We start from the raw sequence: 23,285 nt of genomic DNA on the forward strand, positions 1-23,285 counted from the left end.
CAGGAATTCATCAAGGTTTCCCAGTCGTGAGAGTGATCCTCCGGGGCAGCAGCGGGTGTGGGCAGGTAAATGTTGCATAGCAGAGGAGCTTGCCAGAGAGAACGTGCCAGATGGCGAGGAGGACAGCCAGAGCTGCACAGGGGCCAAGAAGGGCTCCAGAAAACACTTCCAGGTGACTCACCTGAGCCTGAGGGCACGGAGACCCTGGCCAGCTCCCTCAAAAGAAGAAGCACTCCTGCCAGACCTCCAGCCCAGCCCCCACCATTTAGCTCACATCACAATGGATAGGGACCGCCACAAAGCAACCTACAGGATACCTAAAGCTTGTTCTTAAAACATAAGCTCCTCCCCCAGTTACCTAAGGATGTAGGACTTGATGGGGAAATAGGAAACATGCAGAAAAATCATACAGAAGAAGATTTCAAAGCTACCTGAAAGGAAAACACTGCAGTCTATACATATGCATCTAGAGTAGTATTGGATCAAGTTTAGGATGAGGGCAAGGAGGTCAATTTTTCTCAGTCTAAATTCTAAAAGGCATGTTAATTGTGAAAATTCTTAAACATGCACAATAGAGAGTAATGGAGTAAACATTCAGATACCTGCCACACAGGGTTTTGTGTGCAGACTTTTTAAGTGTTTTAACTTTGTAGTCAGAAGTAATCCTGGTGTGCATTTCTTAGGAACAAGGATAATTCTCTTATATAACTTGAGGACAGTTACAGTTCTTTAAATTTACATTGATACATAATCTACCATCTATATTCCAATATTGATAACCTAATAAAGTCCTTGGCTCCAATCTAGTGTCAGGTATTACATTTTATTTTGTTGTCATATCTCCTTTATTCCCATTATACCAAATTTCACCACAAAATCATTGCAGATTTTATGCCCCCCCCCTTTTTTTTTGCAAAAAAGTGGAGTAAAACAGTTATATAAAACTTTTTATTTTTTTAAAAATGTATCAGTATTACTTAGGCATCATTTATTACTAAATTGTCCTTGGTGCAAAATTAGGATGCACGGAATTCTCACGAATATACGTTAGAACTGAATAGTCCAAATCAACACACATTATTTCTTCCTGACAGTTTAGCAAACACTTTTCCTGTGTGGAAGAAACTGTAAATACAGTTGATATTCATTTGTGCATTATAGTCAGAATATCACACTTGAGAAAATTTACTAAAGTGCTGCAAAGTATGAAGTTAGAAAATTTTAATCTTCTATGTCCAAAGGTTCTGACCTTTGGTTTTCTTACCCAAGCTGCGGTCCTCAGCGCCACTCACAGGGGATGATTTCCGGTTAGTATTGCAGTGCTTTAAACCGCTCAAGCGGACCTTTGGAAATATGTTGAAATGCGCATGCGCTGAGCATTGTAGGCTCAGGGCGAGCTGTGTGAGAGGAGGCAAGACTTCATCTGTATGCCACTGATGGATACGTTGCTGCTCGGTCTACCTTTAAAGTAGCATGATGAAGAGAATTATATCATGCGATGATCACCCCATGAAAGGTTATAAACCATTTTTTTTTTTTTTTGGACTGAAAAAACAGGTTTCGATGATTATGCAGTGAAATAATTTAGTGTGAATGTTTTCCAATAAAGTTCATGTGCTGTAAACCTGATCCCCAGTGCAGCAGTGTGGGGTCTAAGGATTGCTGTGTATTAGGCCAGGAAGGCAGAGTGAATGGATTTATGCCATTACCACAAGAGTAGGCTACCTGTGGGAATGAGTTCTGTATGAAAGGGGTCCTTTCTTCCTTTTTCTCTCTTTTGCCCATGTGACACTCAAGAAGGTGCTTATCCGATGCCCGCCCCTGATCTTAGACTTCTCAGCCTCCTGAACCATGGGACCATAAATTTCTGTTCATTATAAGTTACTCAGTCTCTGACGTTCTGTTACAGAAGCACCAAATGGACTAAGACATGCCCCTGCCCTTGACTCTAGAACATTTCCACAGCCTTTGTTTTGTATGATGTTGACATTTTTGAAGACTATACTCCTCTCCTCTCAGTTTTAATAGAATGTTCCTCACTTTCTGTTTATCAAATGTCCCTTGTGTTTAGATTAAGGTTACACATTCCTAGCCTGATTACTGCATAGAGGACAGCCATCTGTCTCTTGTTGGTGATGTTAATTTTAAACCCCAGAGTTTGGCCCAATTTCTCCACTATATAATTACTATTCTTTTTCTCCCTTGCCATCAATAAGGAGTCTGGGGTTAGACTTTAAGACAATACAAATATCCTGCTTGTCACCAAAATTTCTTCTTAGATTCAACATCTATTTATAATTCTGGGCACAGAGAGGAAGACTCAGGGGACAAAAAGAAACGGGTACTTTAAGGAAAGTTGAAATATTTTTGTCCTGTTAAATATTCCAGAGTGAGAAAGAAAGGCAGTGATATGAAAAGAAACAGGGGCCAGACCACAAAGGGTCTTAAGAGATTTGGAGCGTCTGTTCTCTTCGGCAGGTCTTGGGGGGTCACTGCACAGCCTGGAGGGAGGGAGTGAGAGTGGCTAGAGGCCTCACCATCATCCAGGCTGGACTCGGCATAGCTCACAACTCAGGAGAGAGCCCGGGGGTCAGGGAGACCACAGATAGGGCCGCTCAGTATGACATCACTTCGAGGGCATGTGTGGAGTTAACAGCCTAGAACTGGGTTTACTGAGTACAGGAACATCCCTGTTTTAGTCAACTTTGTGCTGCTGGAACCAAAAGGCCCAATAGGAACCATGTAGCGGAGGAAAAGTTCATCTAGGGCTCTTGGTTTCAGAGGTTCAGTCCACAGCTGGTTGATTCCATAACTCTGGGCCAGAGGTGAGGTAGACCATCATGGCAGAAGGATGTGGTGGGGAAAGCAGTTCAGGAAATGGCACAAGGAAGCAGAGAGAGCGAGACCTCTGCTCACCAAGGACAAAATTTAAACCCCAAAGGCACGCCCCCAGTGTCCTGTCTCCTCCAGCCACACCTTCCTGTCTACAGTTACCACCTAATTAATCCATATCTGTGGTTGAATCCACCGAGTAGGTTAAGACTCTCATAACCTAATGATTTTGCCTCTGTACCTTCTTGCATTGTCTCACACATGAGTTTCTGGGAGATACCACATATCCAACCCATAATAATCCTTTTTTATTTTTCTGGGAACCCCTGAGAGTAATTCTTCCTCTCTCACCAACTCAATGGCCCAGGCAGGCTCTTGTTGATGGGTAGGAAGGATGCGTGTGTGTCTGTGTGTAGTGGTGAGGGGGATTAATTTCAGAAGGATCTAGAGCAAAGCTGTAGTTAATTGTGCCTCTCTCCCTGCAAGCAGTGAAGCAACCCACATGTTTTCATTGTGCTAGAGCAGCAAAGCAGCATTTGGGCAGAGATGCCACCCTGGCCCTCAACAATTCTTATGCTGTGTATGAGCACGTGTGTGTGTGTGCGTGTGTGTGAGAGAGATAGCTATATTCATCCAAGGATGAAGGGGCCAGTGGCTCCCAGAACTTTCTGTGGAAGTACAATGTTGGGGGTGTCAATGAGATGGATGTTTGACACATAAGTCATGGGAGAATTTGTAAGCTGGCAGTCCACTCATGCACCCACTTAGTCATCTGGGGGATATGACTGAGCTCCTATTATGTGCCAGGCATTACTGAAGATGCTGGGGGTGCAGGAAATGTCCCAAGAGGAGTGATGGAAGGTGGGGAGTTTAGGACAGCACATGAGTACCAAGAGGTAAGCACGAGGAGGCGGGCACCCCTCTATCAGCCCCTTGCTCTCCTGACCACTCTACTGTAGTCCATTCTGTGCACTGACTGCCATTTGCTGATATTGCCACTGTAAAATCCATTGCAGAAGGCTTCCCACGGTGTTACCTTAATTCACATTTCATCAGCATAAAAGTCAGGCCACATCCCCCCACTGTGAGGTAAATGATTTCATCTCAAGCAGTCCTGAGGCATGGGTTCTGCTCTTGGGAATATCCTGAATGTTGCAGTAGACACTGGACTTGGTGTAATGCGGTCCAGTTCCTCCAGGACCCCAGCAAGTGATGGTACAGGGAAGTCCAATTTGTCAGGGACATGGAGTGGGGTAGGGACGAGCAAAAGCTGCCCCAAACCCAAATTCCGAGTTCCCCATCTCCCTACCATGTTGCCCAGCTCTGGTACCATATGCATTGGTTGTTTCCGTGCCTCCATTCACAAAAACATGCACGTGAGCTAACATGTGCCTCAACGGAACACTTTGTACTGAGGCTAATAAGGAAGGAGCAGAAGCAGCCAACAGAGGGCAGGTCACTTCCCCAGTTCTAACCTGGAACCAAACAGGGACCATTCTCAGGACTCCTTCTGGCTGTAGTTCATTATGTGGTTCCAGACACCCACATCCTTCAACTAGGGCATTTCCCAGGGCCATGACTCACCATTGCTGGCGATTTTAGAAATGCACCGATGACATGCCTTCTCCAGACCACCCGGCATTGTTCTCACTCACTGGCAAAGTTCTGGGAATAAAATAATTGATTAGCAAGGTTGATGGGAGGGTGTTCTAGCACAGCGACTGTCTCTGTGCATGTCTATGAGGTGCACAGGGTTGCCTCAGTCAGCCTGGGAGTCTGGGTGCCAGTGTCAGTGTGAGGCCACCTGTAGAGATGGCCTCGTTCTTGGGACTGAGAGAAATATCTCTTATTTCACAGATGGAGAATGAAGCTGCTAGAGGTTAACAGGCTCACCTGACGATGCCCAGCCAGGAAGACAGGCCTGCAGAAAGATATAAAAGTAGCTATTGCTTACTGCACAGTCACTACATGCAGACATTGTGTGACCACTCGGTGTGTATAGTGTCATATTTAGTCCCTGACAGTCCTCTATTTTAACGCTATTTTATAGAGGGGGCCTTGGAGACGCAGCTAGGTTCAGATTTTCCCTACAGCCAGGCTGACAACTGGCAGAGCCCAAAGTTGATCCACCTATGTGAAGGTGGGGTCCTTCTCACTTCCTGACACATGTCCATCTTCTCTCCATTATAATGTCGCTCCCTGAGGGCCCAAGGCTGAAGGGCAACCATGAACTTGACCATAGCAGCCTGGAACCAAGACCCAAGAGCCACCGGGGCTTCACTGTGGGTTTGCTGTCATCTGAGCAAGTTGGTTGACGCTGTGAGAAAGGAATTCCCTTCCTTGGAAGAAATATTCATGAATTTAAAACACACAAAAAAATCCAACTGATCAAGGCAGCAGATTTTCCTGCCCAGTAACATAAAGACATGAGGGTGGGGGCTAATTCCTTCGCCCTTGGTGCCCAGGTACAGGTAGTTCTACTGTTTTCTATCATTTCATTGCTTTGAAATAAGGCCTCAGCAGGGCCTGGGTGCTCCAGACAGAATCTGGACGAACATCCTAACTTCACACACACAGCCTCTCCAGGAACCTGTTCTGAATGCATGTGGCGCCACGTGGAAGCAGTCATGGTTCCCAGTATTAAGGAGGGTTGCAAACCTGGCCCCCACAGCCTGTGAGCAATGCTGTTGGCAGGTCCCCTGGGGACCAGTGCTGGGTGTCTGTGGTGGTGGTGGCAGAGGGTGTGTGTGGGGGGGAACAGGCAGTGTCGAGGAGGGCTGGTGGAGCAGATAACAGAGGTGAGGATGATGACCAAAAGAGGCAAGATTATCTCCACCGCCAGTCATGGGCACAGACCTGATGGTAGGAGGCCACCCTGGCAAGCAGCTCTTCTGGCAGCTTCTCCCCTCTGCTAACTTGCAGGTGGCATGAGTTAGCTAGAACTGTAGGCTCTGGGGTTTTTATGTCCCATCCCCTGCTTCTAGGATCGTCCGTGCTCCCACCTGGCTCTGTACCTGCAAGGTCTTTTGTCCCACAGCAGGAGGCTGTGTGCTGGGGGAGGGGCTGGTCCCAACAGAGGTGAATCTCCCGCCCCCTGCCAAGGTCTTCCTGGTGTGGCCTCATTTAATCCTCCACTGCCCCCTAGAGGCAGGTAGGCCTCCATTTTATCGAAAACAGATTCAGGTCAATTCCTTTGCTCAAAGTCACCCAGTAAACAATAGAACTGGGGTTTGAAATGAGGACCTGGGACTCTATTTGTGACTTCAAAGCCTACAATCTCTCCACCTTACACCACAGCAAGAAAAAAGGGGGAAACCTAGACAGGAAGGGCTTCCCAGAGCAGGTCAGGGACTTGGCAAGATCACTGGATTAGTCCTGCAGATGCCGGATATTATTTAGCTAAGTAAGTATCATTATCCCCATTTACAGATGAGGAAACCGAGGGTCAGAAAAGTTAAGAACCTGCCCAAGATCACACAGCCAGACTGGATCTCAGGTGTCTTAAGATCTGCCAAACTTGCTCTGTCAAGACCGGAACTGAGTTTTCAATGCACTCAGATGACAGGACAGAAAGCAACAGAGCTGAACGCAAAGGGACTTGCAGACCTACGAAATGTCACGCTAGACCATTCCCAGTGGGGCCACTGCTGTTCTCCTGAAAGCAACTGTGGAGGATGTGTGAGTCTCTGTCTTCTGGGCACATAGTAGGTCTTCAACATTTTTGATGAATAATTCCACAAACTACAATTCAAATGTCCCTTCGCAAGCCTCTATTGTTTTTCCACGCTGCTGTGCAAAAAACTGTCTTCATGGTGTCCTTACCCACATAAAATCAGGGTAACTAGAGTCCTGCCTAAACCTCAGCCTCCCTGTATCCCTTTACTTTGCATTCCACCGATCCCAGCAAAATTAGACCAGTTCTCTGGCCTAATGGGATCAGCCAAGCGCAAGCCTGTTAGTTAATCAGGGCAGAGGCCAGAGTTGTTGACAGCAGTATGAATTACAGATTAACAGTTGGTGTCCACAACTTAGTAAGGTTGACTACCTCGGGAGTGCCACGCTAGCAGTCACTTGAGATCCTGTCCAGAGGCATACCCTCCCATACTGAGTAAACTCAGTTACCTGAAGGAACAGGCATGTTCCAGTCTGGCACGTCTGGGCTCCTAATGGTGGTTCATGGCCTCACCCTTGGGTAACGAGAACTTTCTGATGTAAAGAAGAGATGCATCTTGTGTTACAACATGCAGACCTTGCTCCTCTTCATCCCAGGGTGGCCTCTGCTCTGTGTCCAGAAGAAGTCTGAGTGGGCGAAGAGAAGCCATGCTCACTCTGTCCCTGGCCACATCACAGAAAAAGTCCCCAGTCCCGGGCACGGCTCTTCCTAAGTGTCAGCCCCACGTGTGGGGTGCCCCTGCTCGCTCAGGCAGCTCTCCTGGAGTTTATAGCTGGTGACCTTCGACAACACAGGCCTGGGTATCCTGGATGCAGCAAGCAACTAACACTCAGAAGCTTGGTGGAATATTCTTCTCAGGAGTTGGTGTGGACTTCTCATCTTCTAGCCACTGGTTACAACATGTTCCTCTCAGGTCACAGAGGGAAGCAACACAGGAAGGAGAAACAAGGGCAGACTCTGCTCTTCCGCACTGGAGATGCCACTGGTTTACAGAGCCCCCTTTGAAACATGGGGCATGGTTTCTCTCATGCCCTCCACCCAAGACACTTCAGTCTCTCAGTTCACAGCAGCTGGGCAAGAACTATCTACCTGTGTCACAATGTGGTAATACAAACATCTGTGCTTTGGCCCTCTAGTGGGGCCCAAGATCCAGCTTTTTGTGAACCTGGAAGAATGATGTCAAACTACAAAAAGGAATGAAAGGCTGAGTAGAGATTTTTTTTTTTTTCAAATTCAAGTATCTCAGATTGATAGCTCTCTTTAGCCACTAACTGCAAATAATGGTAGAAATGTTAATTTATAAAGCAAAACAACAACAACAACAAATGATATCCTTATTGGGAATAATGTCAGACACCAGATCCATTTTATAAATGAGACAGTTCTTATTCCCTCAAGCTCTTTATTTTCATTAAACTGACAAGATGGATGAGAACTAAGAAAAGAATGATGTGCTGTTAATCCTGTCACGCCTTAAAGACTGTTCCCTGAGGGACAGGTAGCTGTGGCGATGGAACTGAGCTCTGGCACCCAGCTGGAAAGGGAACGTGAAATTCCCACCAAGAGTCCCAGACACTGGCCATCAAACTCAGTGTACTGTGTCCAGCTTCACTTACAAGGAATGAAATGTCACTAAGCCAACCATGTGGTGTCATTTCCCACCTATTCTATTGGCAAAGATCAAACAATTTAGTATTTTAGAAGAGGGATACCCTGACTGAGAATGTAAATGGGTGTCAATTTTTTCAAAGTTAATTTGGTACAACCTATCACAATCATGGCAGGCAGGGTGTTTTATATATTTTTTATACATATTTATATACATATAAATTGCATTATATATAAAAATTGCATTATATATATATAAATTGCATTATATATATACATATATATAGATATATACAATTTCATTCATGTGATAATGTCTACACATATGTGTAAATGCATAGGAAAAGATCAGAAGCATACTCACTAAACCTCGGTTGATAATCATTCCCTAAGGAAACAGGTACAGGGAAAGGAGACCATGGAGGATGGGAAAAGTTTCAGAGACAGGCATGGGAAATATTTTTATCCCCTATTATAGCCTGACTTTTGCCCCTCCCCACCATGAGCAGGTAGGCTTACCTTTATAATTCAAATGGGAGGGGTTGGGGGGATGTAGCTCAGTGGTAGAGACCTGTGTCTATGTCCCAGTACCGCACACACAAAAAAAAGCCTTTTTATTTAAACCCACCTAAAGTTCAAGAAAAACTATTCAAAAAGAGAAGAGGTTTGTTTTCCAAAATTCCAGAGCTAAAAAAAGTAGCATATTAGGGACATAAATAAAGATAAAGTCTCCCTGAGAGCAGAAACAAAAAGAGAGCTGATGTGGTGGTGGTGAGAACGAGTTTCTCTCTGGGAACATTTTCTTTAAAATTTTTCAAAGTAAATTTGAAAAAAAAAAAAAAAGATCATGGAGAAAATAAAATCATTTCTCATGATAAACAACTACAGAACTCCTAACTCAACAAACTCAACAACTGTTAGTGGTTTGGTGCTTATCTTTCAAGGCACCAGGCACATTAAATTAACCCTTCACATTTTGACATAAAAGTTTTTTTCTGTTACCATGTGGTCTTCATAGCTATCATTTTAACAGTTGCATTATATTCCACAATAGAGACCATGTTATACTACCCTTAGCTATATCTCATTGGATATTTACTTATCATTTGTTTTATGATTATATTCCTAAAGAATATATCTTTTAAATGAAAATTGCTTTCTTTTATACAGTATATAACTCCTTTAGAATAATTAGATGTAGGGTTATTGAATTAAAAGCATGAATAATTTTTGGTTTTGAGATAAGATTGATTTCCAGTTGTATCAGTTGTGTCAGTTACAGTACTACCAGCTACACATGAGAATGCCAGGTTTACCACCCCTTTGCCAGTATTGGGCATTACCAAAACTAAAGCATGTGATTACTTTCATAGACAAAGATAGAATTTATTTGCTATTTTAATTTTAATTTACATTTTTGATGTTGCACTTTCATTTACGTGAATTTCCTGATTGTATATTTCCTTTATGAATTATTTTCATGCCCTTCGCTACGGATTTATTTCAATATTCAAAGTAAGAACAGGTATCTTTTGAGTGCTGAAGTCCACCAAAAAGTTGCACTCTAATTAAAAAAAAGAAAAGAAAAAAAGTTGCAATCTGAAAGAAGAGTAGGAATCTGCTTTTTTTATTTAGAGAACTCACCAAGTGAATTTATAGATCCAAATATGCTGTGAAAGACTTTTTCACTACGATGGTGGGAACTTGAAAAATTCATAAAGCTCAGTCGCCTGCAGCCCTTGCCTTTTCAATTGTACGTTCTTCTAAGAGAGTGTGGGTCCCTCAAAAACAGGAGATGCTCAATAGAGTGGATCTATGCTTAGCAATGGTGGAAACGACCCAGAATTTAGATAATTTCTATACAAAAATGAACATTTTTCTTATTTGGTAAGAGTTTTTCTTAACTGGTGGAAATCAGAAGCAGGAAGATTGCCATAGAAAGCTGGCAGTACCTTCTCCTCCGAGTAAACAAGCGGTGACTCAGAGGTCTGTCCTGTGCGTGACTGTGATCCAATCGTGTGTCTCACGCTTGCTTCTGCATCAGTGAGCACAGCAATAGTAACCCCTGTTGCTTCCTCCCCAAGGAGCTGAGTGATAATAAAGGGCATGAAGGAATTAACTGATCATAATTGCTAAGTGACATTCTCAACAATCTTTCAATTTTCAATCCAAGTGATGTATCTCAGGGCTTCTCAACCAGGGGGATTGACCCCCCAAGGACATTTGCCATGTCTAGAGATATTGGTAATAGACTGGGGTGGAGGCTATGGATAATAGAGAAGAGAGATGCCATCAAACACTCTACAAGGAACAGGGTAGTCCTCACAACAAGGAATTAATGATCTAGTTTGAAATATCAGTAGTGTGGAGTCTGAGAAATCCCTTTTATAGCTGACTACCATTTCTAGTCTCAGCATTCAAATTTATAAAATACCATTTATTTTAAATTTTCAGTCATGTCATGAAATCAATATTGAGCTTGCACATATAGATGGCTAAGTTTTTAGCAGTTAGCTGCTGTCAGTATTTAGCATTAGGGATTTTCACCCTCAAGTTCCAACCTGAATCAAGAACACATCTCTGCTCTGGTGAATGTGCTTGGAGTGACTGGCTTAGTAAATTAAATTGTTTATTCCTCAATTGGATGTGAGGATGAACCCCCCAACTCACTGCTTGATTTTGAATAACAGTGAATATTAAACATTAACTATCTCGATACCTGTTCCTCCGGAGGCAGATGTTAACAGGTATCACTGAATATTTCCAACAGTTTTGGGCATTCTGGACAAGATCCTTTCTTTCCTGGACCTCTCTCTGTATCATGTGCTGTTTCCTTTTCTAACTATGTCCTTAGCAGAAGTCTACAGAGGTTATCGCATACCTACTGGGTGTCAGAGAGATTTGACCCTCTCCCCAGGATCCCTTCACGGTTCGTTTCCTATTTAATGAAAATGCACTTCCTTTTACCTCTACCACACTTTTAAAATGATCAAGTCAAAGCCAGAGACCCACCAGGTAAAATGTAGAGGTGATTTCCGTGGTCCCCACTCCTGCTCTGAACTTAGCAAGTGGTTTCTAACCATCCAGCATAACTCACCTTTCCCCTGTGGTTCCTGTTCCTTTACATTGGTTCTCTCCACGGAAAAACAAAAAACAACAAACAAACAAAACAGAAAAAACACTTTTCCCTTAGGTTCAATAACGATTTAATGTTTTCTTTCCCTGCACACAACTGAGCACTTCCACGACGCTGTCATTTTCTTCCCAGGAAGTATAAATCAGTATGCTGTCATCTTCCGAGGAACATGACCAGAGAGCCTCTGCTAGGAGTGTCTCTCCAACTTTAAAGGCTGCACAGGGCTGTCCTGACCACTCACCTTTAAGCGGAGCAGAGTTAGATCCAGAACCCGGCAGCACTCGTCCCACAGGGTCTCGGTGGTCCAGGGCTAAATCTGTGGGGCTCCCCTTCGCTTGCAGCTCCCCCTCTCTCCTTCCTTCGCTTTCTCTCTCTTTCTCGCTTCGGATTTCTCTCCTGCAGCATGACAGCAACTCGTGCCTTTTCTTCTAAGGGGCGGATTATCTGCCTTACCCACTCCCACGTGTGGGGAGAGCACCCCACACCCCGCGCCGCCAGCTTTCATACCCCGCGGTTTCTCCCAGGGCCGCCAGGGGGCAGCAGAGCCACCCAGGGGGCTGTCGGGAGCCCGCCCGGAGTCTGCAGTGGGCTTTGCGCTGGAAACTTTTCTTTTGGGTGCCGTGACTTTAAGGGTGGTGCACCTCTTCTCTTGGCTCTCCCTATGTGTTTGTGGCACATGGGGAAGAATGAACTGAACAGGGACCGCTTAGTAAATAGGGTGAGCTACTCAAAGTGGCGCTTAGACCATGAAAGCTGCCTTAAGTACTTGAGAACTGCCGTATAGAAATGCCGCTGTCATTCCAGACCAAGAGTGAAGTTATGTGGAGACAGAATTGTGTCCAGGGGATTAAACTTTCTAAAGACTGCCATCTTAGACCAGAAACAGGCTGCTTTGTGAAACTGAGTGTTGTCCGTTCTGAGGAAGCATCAGGTAGGGAGAGTTCTCAGCTGCTGATTTCTAAGAAGTGCCACAAACCCTTTATTAAAATGCAGATTCTGCAGACCTGTAATCCCAGCGGCTTGGAGGCTGAGGCAGGAGGATCATGAGTTCAAAGTCAGCCTCAGCAATTTAGTGAGGACCTAAGCAACTCAGTGAGATCCTGTCTTTAAATAAAATATTTAAAAAGGGCCTGGGGATGTGGCTCAGTGGTTAAGTGCCTCTGGGTTCAATTCTCAGTACAGATTCTTGCCCATCTCCCAAAGATTCTGAAAGTATGATCCTGGGCTTGGGTCCAAGAATCTGCATGGTAGACCTTGCTAAGTCTCTGGTGGGTACTCCATGGATCACACTTTGAGAAACAATAGAGTCACACAATATTAAAGGCATCTTCCAAAAATGACTTTCTATTGTTGTAATGGAAAAACCATTTCCAGGGTGTGGGACTAGGGTGAGGCTAGAGGCACCTTTTGCAGACAATGTAAGGAGCTGCTCCTTCTGAAGGCTACTCCTGCCCTTGCAAGTCCCTGGGAGTGATATGTCCTTGCATCTTGTGCCCAGGCCCCTCCTTTGACCTACTCTGCATAGCCCTGCCAGTCCCCCAGCCCTGAATCCAAGCTGACCACTCCCACCACAGGGTGGCACAGGGCAGAAGGCAGGAGAAGAGGAAAGAAGATGTAAGATGCTCATGAATCTCTGAGGTATGGTCACACCTCACACTGAAAGAGTCTGAGAGGAATGATTGCAAGCAGCAGGACAGAGCTTTAAGGATTTCTTAGGATAGTGAGGTCTAGGAACACAGAAGCCAAGGGTCCAAACTTTTGAGGGTGTTTCATCCCAGGGGTTGGAATAGACAAAATTCCAGGTAATGGGGTAGTCTTCCTGGGAAATCACTGACTGGATGGTCACTCAGTAGCTGTTCCAGAAGCTGCAAAACATCAGACTGTTTTTTTCCAGACCCTACAACTCCTTATGGAAGTACAGAAATGAGGGAAGCCAGAGGTTGCAAGGAGCAGGATAGTAATTTTGAGATTCCAAAGCTAAATGATAGTAGTAGTAGTAACAACAACAACAACAACAACAGTTGTATCATCTAAGAAAGCAGAGGGAAAATTGACATGGAAAATTAGTTACAAAAGCCATGAAGGAGTCAGGCATGATGGTGCATGACTGTAATTCCAGCGATTTGGGAGACTGAGATAGGAGGATCACAAATTCAAGGCCAGCCTCAGCAAATCATTGAGGCCCTAAACAACTTAGTGAGACCCTGTCTCAAATTAAAAAATAAAAGTCCTGGGAATCTAGCTCAAATGGTAAACTCCTGGGTTCAATCTCCAGTACCTGCCCCCCACCCGCCAAAAAAAAGGCTATGGAAGAGCTGGAAAATCAAACAGAAGAGGCAGTGGTGGTGGTGCTGCTGGGGTAACCTAGAGACAGGCAAATAACAGTGCAAGAAGCTGCTGTCCCAGCATTGATGATGAGAAAAGTGCTCTTGAAATGCTGTCCAAAGCAAGGTAGGTGCTACTAACAGCCCCATTTCACAGATGAGTAGCATGAGGCATAGACAGACCAAGAAATTAAGCAAGGTCTGATGCTAAGCATGTAATAATTTGTGTGTGTGTGTGTGTGTGTGTGTGTGTGTGTGCGAGAGAGAGAGAGAGAGAGAGAGAGAGAGAGAGAGAGAGAGAGAGAGAGAGAGAGAGAGACACCAAGTTGCTTAGAGCCTCACTAAGTTGCTGGGACTGGCTTTGAACTTGAAATCCTCCTGCCTCAGACTCCAGGGTTGCTGGGATTACAGTTGTGCACCACCATATCCAACTAATAAATTTAAATTCAGAGAGTGGGATGCAGAGTCCTTGCTCTGAACCTGTACGCTTATTGCCAAAGAGCACATTGGGGAAGTAACAGTAGAACTGAATGAATGAAAGTTGAATTCCACGTATAAATTTTATTGTGCATGATGTTGGTTGAGGTGGCTGTTTTAGTCAGCTTTGCATTGCTGAGGCTGACAAACCTGACAAGAACAACTCAGAGGAGGAAGAGTTTGTTTTGGCTCACAGTTTCAGAGGTTCAGTCCACGGTCATCGGACTCCATAGCTGTGGGCCTGAGGTGGGGCAGAACAGAAGGAAGTTGCTCAGTTCATCACATCCGGGAAGCTGAGTTTGAGTACAAGAAGCCAAGGATAACATAATCTCCAAGGACAGTATCCCCCATGACCTACTTTCTCCAGCCATGCCCTACCTGCCTACAGTCACCACCCAGTAATCCCTTCAAATTATGAATCCCGCAACTGTGGTTCTCATCATCAAATCATCACCTCTGAACACTCCTGTATTGTCTCACACATGAGATTTTGGGTGACAACTCATATCCAAACTCTAACAGTGGCCTTTCTGGTATAAGTGAGTTTGTTCATTGGTTGAACAAATACCGCTTACTTCCAGTCAGATACCATGAGTAAAAGGATTGACCTGTAAAGCCCAATGTATCCCATGAGGAATTTTAATACGAAAGAAAAATGAGTTAATGAGTTTTATGGTTTAAATATGAGGTGTCCCCACAAAAAAGCTCATGTTGTGAGATAATGCAAGTAAGTCTAGAGGTGAATGAGTGGGAGCCTTAACCTAATCGGCGTGTTAATCCACTTGAATGGATGAACTGGGTTATAACTCTAGGCAGGTAGGGTATGCCTGGAGGACATAGGCCATTGGGGACGTGCTTTGGGGGTTACATGTTTTGTCCAAGGTGAATGGAACACTCTTGGTTTCCTGATTGCCATGTCCTGAGCTGCTTTTCTCTGCCACACCCTTCTGCCATGATGTTTTCTGCCTTATTTTGGGCCCAGAGCAACAGAGTCAGCCATCTATGGACTGAGACTCCTGAAACTGTGAGCCCCAAATAAACCCTTTCTCCTCTAAAATTGTTCTTGTCAGGTATTTGGGTCAGAGTGATTAAAAAACAAACTAACTAAAGCAATGAGCATATGCCTGAGCTTGATTACAAAGGAGTCAAAGTTAATGAACGTATGCCTGACATCTTGATGGAAGCCATAGAAATGAAGGACATTATTAAAGTTGGCCAAAAACCAACTCATGCGCCCCTTGGGGGACAGAGATTCTAAAGATTAACTTAATTCTCCTTTTTTTTTTTTTTTTTTTTTTGGTCAAATCAGCTGTAAGTAATGTTGGTTTTACCCTTCCTTTCTAATATTTATACCTATTGTTCTATTTCCATGTCAAATACAGTGTTTACAGAGTCTTTTGTAAACAAAACACTTTGTCTTATTCTTAATTTTAATGTTCTCAGGTATCAGGTTTTTTTGTTTGTTTGTTTGTTTGTTTGTTTGTTTGTTTGTTTGTTTTAAACTGGGCAAAGGCCCTGGCCAATCAGAATGGAGGGACCAATCAGAACAAATGCCAGCTATAGACAATTAATGAAGCCTAATCAGACCGCAACACAGGCACAGAATAAACCCTGGATGTTTTTAGCATCAAACATGATGATGTTTGTTGCTTTGTAATAAATTTTTAAATGATATTGTAGTTCTTACTTTCCAAGAATTGTTTTCACCTGCCTGCGTCCAAATCCTTCAGACTGTCCAGTATTAATTATAGGATGCAGTCCAGTCAAATGGAACAGGGAGCTCTGATCTGATTCCTATGGCCCCCCACATCTTTTTTTTTTTTTTTTTTTTTTTTTTTAGTTGTAGATGGACACAATAACTTTATTTTATTTATTTATTTTATATGGTGCTGGGGATCGAACCCAGTGCCTCACATGTGCAAGGCAAGTGCTCTTCCACTGAGCCACAACCCCAGACCCCCCATATCCTTCTAATGCACAGGAACCTTCTCCCTGGTAACCTGAAAAGAAGCCTGCTTCCAGGATGTGGCTCATGTATCCTTTCTGAAGTCTTCCCTAACCATTCCTATGCTCTGAGTGCCTCCAATCAAGGAAACATCAGCCTCTGTGCACCCCAGGGTATCCTGGGCACACTTCCTGTGTGGCCCTTTCTCCCACTCTGTATTTGTGTTTAGCTGTTTCCCTTTTGTCTCCATTTGTGGACCGTGAACTCCTCTATCCTTAACATCAGGCACAGGGTTTGCTGCTTCATTCACAGTCAATTAACATTCGTTGAATGAATGAATGAAGCCAAGAGTAGTGAATCTCACTCTGCGTGTGAACATTTATCATGTAAAGCTGATATCCTTTTTAGAATGATAAATGGGTGCATTTTCATTTCTTTTAACTAATAATGCCAGAAAAGAGCAAGTATCACTGTTCTGATTATCTATTCCAAGATAAGTGGTGTAAAAAAGCAGTGGCCATTTATTAGGAACTCTCTGGGTTCTGGAGGTGGAGAGGGCCCAGCTGGAATCTCTTAGTTGGGTCTTTCATATGAAATGCAGGCAGTTGGTGGCTGGGGTTGCAGTGGTTGGAAAGCATCCTCGCTTGAGAGGCTTATGGTTTCTGGCTGACCCACCCTTCGTGGTGTTCACCTAACTGCTGGATGCACAGGCTGACCTGATTCCTCTATCAAACAATGACACATTTCACTTAAAAGTGGAGCAAAATCTATGTGATGTTATTTTGGGAGAATATAAATGTCTAGTTCTCCAAAACCAATGGGTTGCCAGGCACTGTGGCACACATTCCCTATTATCCGGGATACTCAGGAGGCTGAGGCAGAAGGACTGCAGGTTCAAGGCCAACTGCAGCCTCATAAGAAGAATGTCTCTCAAAATAAAAATAAAGACCAGGGAGCTGGGAATATAGAGCTCAGTGGTACAGCACTTGCCTACCATGTACAAGGCCTTGGGTTAAGTCCCTAGCAAAGCAAAATAAATAAATATATAAATATAACAAGAAGTTAAAATTAAAAAAGAAAGGACCAGCGAGGCAGCTCAGTGGTAGAGCATCCCTGGCTTCAATCCCTAGTACCAGGAACAACAATAACAAAAAATCAATGTGTCGCCAGGCACGGTGGCACAGGCCTATCATCTCAGCAGCTTGGGAAGCTGAGGCAGGAGGATAGCCAGTTTAAAGCCAGCCTCGGCAACTTAGCAAGGCCCTCTGTAACTTAGCGAGACCCTGTCTCGAAATAAAAGATAAAAAGGGCTGGGGATGTGGCTCAGTGGTTGAGCACCCCTGGGTTCAATCCCCAGTACCAAAAACAAAACAACCAACCAAACCAATGGGTCACCTTTCCCCAAACCAATCATTTAATTAGGAAGTGAAAAAAAAACCATTTTTTCTTCTTATATCATTCCTCCTAAGTATATCCACCAGGTTCTGATTCAGCCAAGTTTTCTACACTCACCTGGGGTTACTTTAGTATCAGGCTTTAATTTTTCCTTTAATTTTAAAATATTCTTTAATTTTCAGATTTTCAAAGAAGTTGACTTAAATAGCTTTGTCAACCTACCTGGTGACAGATGAGCTTTTCCTGTCTTTTTTTAAAAAAAAATTTATTATGGGCTTGTGGATTTTTAGATTCCATAAATTTCAATCGTTCTTCCTGTTGCTACTTAAATTCTTGCAATTTGGCCAGTGGGAACCTATTCAGATGGGGTCCTGTGTCCTTTTGACATGACACAAAAGCTTTGCTTCCTGGGAAAGTACATCTGAGATTCACTTTACACTTCCACCTTCCTCTGCCAGCTGCAGTCACTCGCCAGTGGGGCCTTGGCTCCCCTTAGTGGCAAAGAGTGTTAGAGACCAAGTCCTGTGTACAGGGATGGTCATTGCTTCTGGGATACTGTTGCTCCCAGCCCTTCTTAATAAACAGAGCTATACCATATATTCTTTTTTTCAATCACAAGTTCCTTTTGATCTCTTAAATTTGAATTCAATATGATAGCATTTTATTTAATTTTTATAATTGGATCCCTTCTCTTTGACACTGGAAATCTTGATTCCTAACACTTTTTTTTTTGAGACCAGGATTGAACTCAGGTTTACATGACCACTGAGCCACATCCCCAGTCCTATTATATATTTTGTTTAGAGACAGGGTCTCACCGAATTGCTTAGCACCTCGCTTTTGCTGAGGTTGACTTTGAACTCTTGATCCTCCTGCCTCAGCCTCCTGAGTCGCTGAGATTTACAGGTGTGTGCAACGGCAATTCCTAATATTTTTAATGCAATGCTTATCTGTTTTATCATACAATAAAATTTTGAAATAATGATAACAGCACTACTACTAAATATAACAGCACTAAATATAAAATTACTGAGTTGAAGTTTCAATTTTCTTTGAAGATCTTATCTTTAGAATACTTCTCACTGAGGAGGTATGGACATTCCCTGACTTATAATGGTTTGAACTATGATTTTTGGACTTTACATTGGTGTGAATGTGATATGCATTCAAAAGGAGCTAATCTGAATTTTGAGTCTGGATCTTTTCTCAGGCTAGTGATACAGGATCCGAACCTCTCTTGAAATGCTGGGCAGGGACAGCCAGCAGCTCCCAGCCAGCCCCACAATCACCAAGGGAAACCACTGAGGCTATACTGTCGCTGTGATGTATGGGGATGAGGTGTAGTCTGCGTGTTCTCAGCTTATGATGGGTTTAACAGGATGCGACTTCTTCCTAAATTGAACAGCAGCTATAGCGTCAGAGCTTTGTGCCCCAAAGTCACTTGAAACCAATCCTTCCTTTTTGTGAGTGTGAAACATATTTGCTATCTGGTTATGTTCATACATTTATTTCCTTTTTTTTTTTTTTAATGGTGCTGGGGATTGAACCCAGGTCCTCATGAATGCCAGGCAATCACTCTGCCAATGAGCTGCATCCCATCCCTGTTACCAATTTTAAGATTAAAAGAATAAGGTACCACATTCATACTATTTGAAGATGAAAACTGTCTAGAAAGGGGTCTGCAGAGAAATCTTGCTTCTCTACTCTTATCCCCTCTTTTCCCCCATCAACAACCATTTCTTTGTGCAAATATCAGCAAATATATTTATTCTTATTTTCTCCCTTATACACAGTGTAGCACTATTCTATACCTTGTTGTTTCCTCATTTAATAATATATTCTGGGAATCTCTCCAAATCAGCATAAAGAGATCTTTGATACATATCTTCACAGCTGCATGGTACTCTGCCGTGTGAATGCGCATAGTTCATTCAAGCATGTCCTTCCCTCTTGAGTAAAATTGGATATTTCCATTCTTTTGGAATTACAAACAATTCTTCAGTGGACTATCTTTATAAGTATCATTTTGTAATTGTATAGTGGTTCTTGCCAGATAGATTTCCAGAGACGGAATTGCAGGAACAAAAGGTAAATAAATGCATGTCATTTTTTTAGTTACCAACAAATCCTCCTACAAGGGAGTCATAACATTCTGTATTGCTACTAGCCCTGTAGAACACAGGCTATTTCTTTTTACATTTTTTTTTTTTTTTTTTTTTTTTTTGTACTGGGAATTGAACCCAGGGGCGCTTAACCACTGAGCCACATTTCTAGCCCTTTTTATTTTTTATTTAGAGACAGGGTCTCACTACATTGCTTAGGACCTAGCTAAGTTGCCAAGGCTGGCTTTGAACTTGAGATCCTCCTGCCTCAGCCTCTTGAGTCCTTGGGGTTGCAGATGTGTGCCACCACATCTGGCCACAGGCTATTTCTTTACAAATTTGCTAACAGAATGTACTCTCAAGTTTTCAGATTTTTGCTAAACAGGTGAGAAATGCAAACTTTATTTTCAATTGCGTTTCTCTAATTAAAAGTGTACATTTAAGAGCCATTTGCACTTGTCTGCATTAATTTATTCACATCTTTTGCCCATTGTCTGTGTTGATCTCTTTCTGCTTGATTCCAGCTCTTTATAAAGTGGGTACTGTGGATGCAGCAGTGAACAAAACAGTCTCTGCTTTCTCAAGGCCTGCTTCCCGTGGATGGCCCCTCCCCTGCTGGTGCTACCTCAAGGGATTTTCATCTTTCAATACAGAGGCTGAAGCCACAGGCAGTGATGATTGATTGCTGCTATCTTCATCTGGGAGCCATTTTCCCATTTAACCTACCCTTCCAGGAAAATAACACATAAATTAATTAATAAATTAACTTCCCCCAAACAAGAAAATGTGCACTCTTGCAGTTATTAAGAATCAAAAATATTTTTAAAAATAGGAACGTGTTAATGACACATTATCACATGAAAAAGTCATTAAATAGCATACACGGCATAAAACAAGTTGTATAAGGTACACTGAGCTATAAGCATAGGAAAAGTATTAGAAGATTATACCCCAGAAAATTTATAGTGATTACCCCAGGGTACTGGGATTATGGGTTATTTTCCTTATTCTCACTCTATTTTCTAATTCTTTTGTAACATTGGACATGTATTCTTTGAAAATGGTCAAGAATAATAATGTTATTTTTTAAATTAATAGTATTGAACAAAATTTAAGCTATCTTGAGTGAACATTAATTATTAATTGGGTGTAAAGTGTATATTGTTTTAATTCCGTGAGCTCACTGATGTTGAAAATCCATTTACTTCCCGTACTCCATTCACATTCAGCAACAGTGTCCTTATTTGCTATTTCCTCCAGAGGCTGTAAGTTTTACCTAGAACAGCAAACATTTTATGAAACATGAAATCACTGAGGATCACAAGGTTTCATGTAAGAATATTCCAGCACCCCATCTAAATTAGCTCCATCTCAACTTTGAATTTCTTCCAGTGCATGATAACTTTGCAGATTTTCTTCTAGTCTTGTTGCATGATGGAAATTGAACCCAGGGCCTTGTGCATGGTAAGCAATTACTCCACCATTGAGCTACACTCCCAGCCTCCACTTTCCAGGTATTTTGGCCAAGCATCTGAGATCAGTCCTTGACTTTCTCCATTCTCATGCAACTATTTGATCACCTTTCTCCAAAATATTTCTTGTAACTATCTATTCTTCTCTGCCTCCCCAGCTGTAATTCTGGTTGTGACTCAGACTATCTATTGCCTCCGATATTATAGCAGCCTCTTATCTTAGAGAGGTGTTATTTTGGGCTGGGGATATGGCTCAGTGGTGAAGTGCTTGCCTAAGATGCCTGAGGCACTTATGTCTGATCCCTAGCACAAAAACAAAACAACAACAAAAAAACCCTGTACTTAGAGAGGTGTGATCTCTAGGTAATTTCCTGGGTTCAAACCTGGGCTCTGTATTCTGAGTATACATGATTTAGGATCTTAGGCAAGTTTCTTAAATTCTCTTTTCATTTGCTTCCTAATGTGTAAAATGGAAATTGCAATAATATCTAATCTGTTAATTTTTTGTCAAGATTAAATGCGTTAATATATGTATAAACACTTATGATAGTGACTGGGCACACAGCTAATGGTCATGACCAATACCTGTTAGCTATTTTAATTTTGATAATTGGTTATTATCCTCTACTTTGGTCAGAATAATCTTATGAAGTTCCATTGTGTCACTCTTTGATTGTAAACCTCCATTTGAGTTCTGTACTTCACCATGGCTGCCTAGGTTGATTTAGACAACATATTCTGCTTGGAACAACTTGAAGAAATAGACATCTCAGAGATACCAAGGTAGGGAAAATTTCTTAGAACACTGGAACAAGATAAGATCTGAACAAGGATTTAAGTCAGTAGAGGTGAGTCTGGTACTCAAGGATTCTTTTCCCTCAAGCCACTTATTGATTCCAAAAGTGAAAGCAGTAAATGAAATCCTAAGTTTAAACAGTAATTTCAGCAATGTAAGGGATGTAGAAGAAACAATTGCAGTTAAGGGCCTACCAGGTCTGAGAGGTTCTGGGAAATATCACAAACCTTTGGAGTAAGTGCCAACTGAGGAAGTATGTCTCACAGGGAATGAAGCCCAGTTTAGAATCATCTCAGTTCCTAACTGGATTACAGCAATTGGCTCCTAGCCTCTCCAGAAGCAAAAATAAATACCTCTGGCAAAAGTTATTATCATGCAGAGCCTCAGAATATTAGTAATTGATCAAAATAACCAGATATGCAAGAAAACAAGTTTTGTACCCAGGTGCAGTGGCACATGCCTATAGTCTCAACTATTTAGGAGACTGAGGCAAGGGGATCACTTGAGGCTCAGAATTCAAGGCCAGCTTGGGCAACAAGGAGAGACCCGGTTCCCCCAAATAAATTTTAAAATGCCTATATAATTGTGTATTTAACAAAGAAAGAAAAGGGAAACAAGTTTGACAGAAAGTCAAGAGAAAAAACAGACCAGAATAATATAAATAGAAGATCTAGATATTGAAAATAAGACAGATTTAAAATAACTACAATCAATATGTTCATGGAATTAAAAATCAACGTGGATATATTTGGTATGAAAAAACTTGAGGCTTACATAAAACAACAGAATGAATATCCTATGCCTGAATAAAATTCAGTAAATAAATTTAAAGACTGGATAAATCGAGCAACGGATTAGACACAGCTGAAGAAAGAATAGTTAACTGAAACACAGGACAATGGAAAATATATAGACTAAAGCACAGGTAAATGCATGAAAAATGCATAAGAAATTTAAGAAACCCAGTGAACATGTTTAACAAATGTGTTATTCACATTCCATAAGAAAAAGAAAGGAGAAATCAAGAAGAAATATGGCCATGAATATCCTAAAACTTATGAAAATTCCTAACTACACAGATAGAAGAAATGTTTCAAATCCCGAGTAAGACAAATGCAAAGTGAAGCACATCTAGTCATATAAAAATGAAACTGTCAAAGACCAAAGGAACAGTCCTAACAGCAGCTAGAGGAGAAAAGCCCACTACTCAAAAAAACAACTATTGGATGATGCTCCTTTCTCAAAGAAACAATGGAACCCAGGAGAACTGAAAGAAAATAGCAACCAAGCTAGAATTCTCTAACCAGTAAAACTATGCTTCAAAAATGAAGGCAAATGGGGCTATGAAGGAGAGCATGTGATAAGAAATCAAAGGTAATGCTGTTTGACTTTCAGGATTGCATGACCCCAAATTATGTTTTCTTTTTTTCTATTAAAATTTTAGAGCCAATTATGATAATATAACTACATCAGGAATAATTTTGGCATCACTTGTTTACAGAGCTTAAAATTCATTTCTTATTCA

At 42.3% G+C, this 23,285-nt stretch overlaps 1 protein-coding gene across 1 annotated transcript in view; it reads right to left on the bottom strand.

Moving 5' to 3' along the window:
* TMEM272 (transmembrane protein 272) overlaps positions 1-11,747 on the bottom strand; it is a 34,973-nt gene extending 23,226 nt beyond the window's left edge. The window contains exons 1-2 of the mRNA XM_079136190.1: positions 11,491-11,747; positions 4,417-4,497 (exon numbers count right to left, since the gene is read on the bottom strand). Coding sequence (XP_078992316.1) covers positions 4,417-4,474 — 58 coding nt within the window. The 5' untranslated portion in view covers positions 4,475-4,497; positions 11,491-11,747. The remainder of the gene's footprint in view (positions 1-4,416; positions 4,498-11,490) is intronic.
* Positions 11,748-23,285: the final 11,538 nt, after the last annotated feature.

The sequence above is a fragment of the Sciurus vulgaris genome (genome assembly GCF_902686455.1).
Source record: "Sciurus vulgaris genome assembly, chromosome: 4".
Lineage (NCBI taxonomy): Eukaryota > Metazoa > Chordata > Mammalia > Rodentia > Sciuridae > Sciurus > Sciurus vulgaris.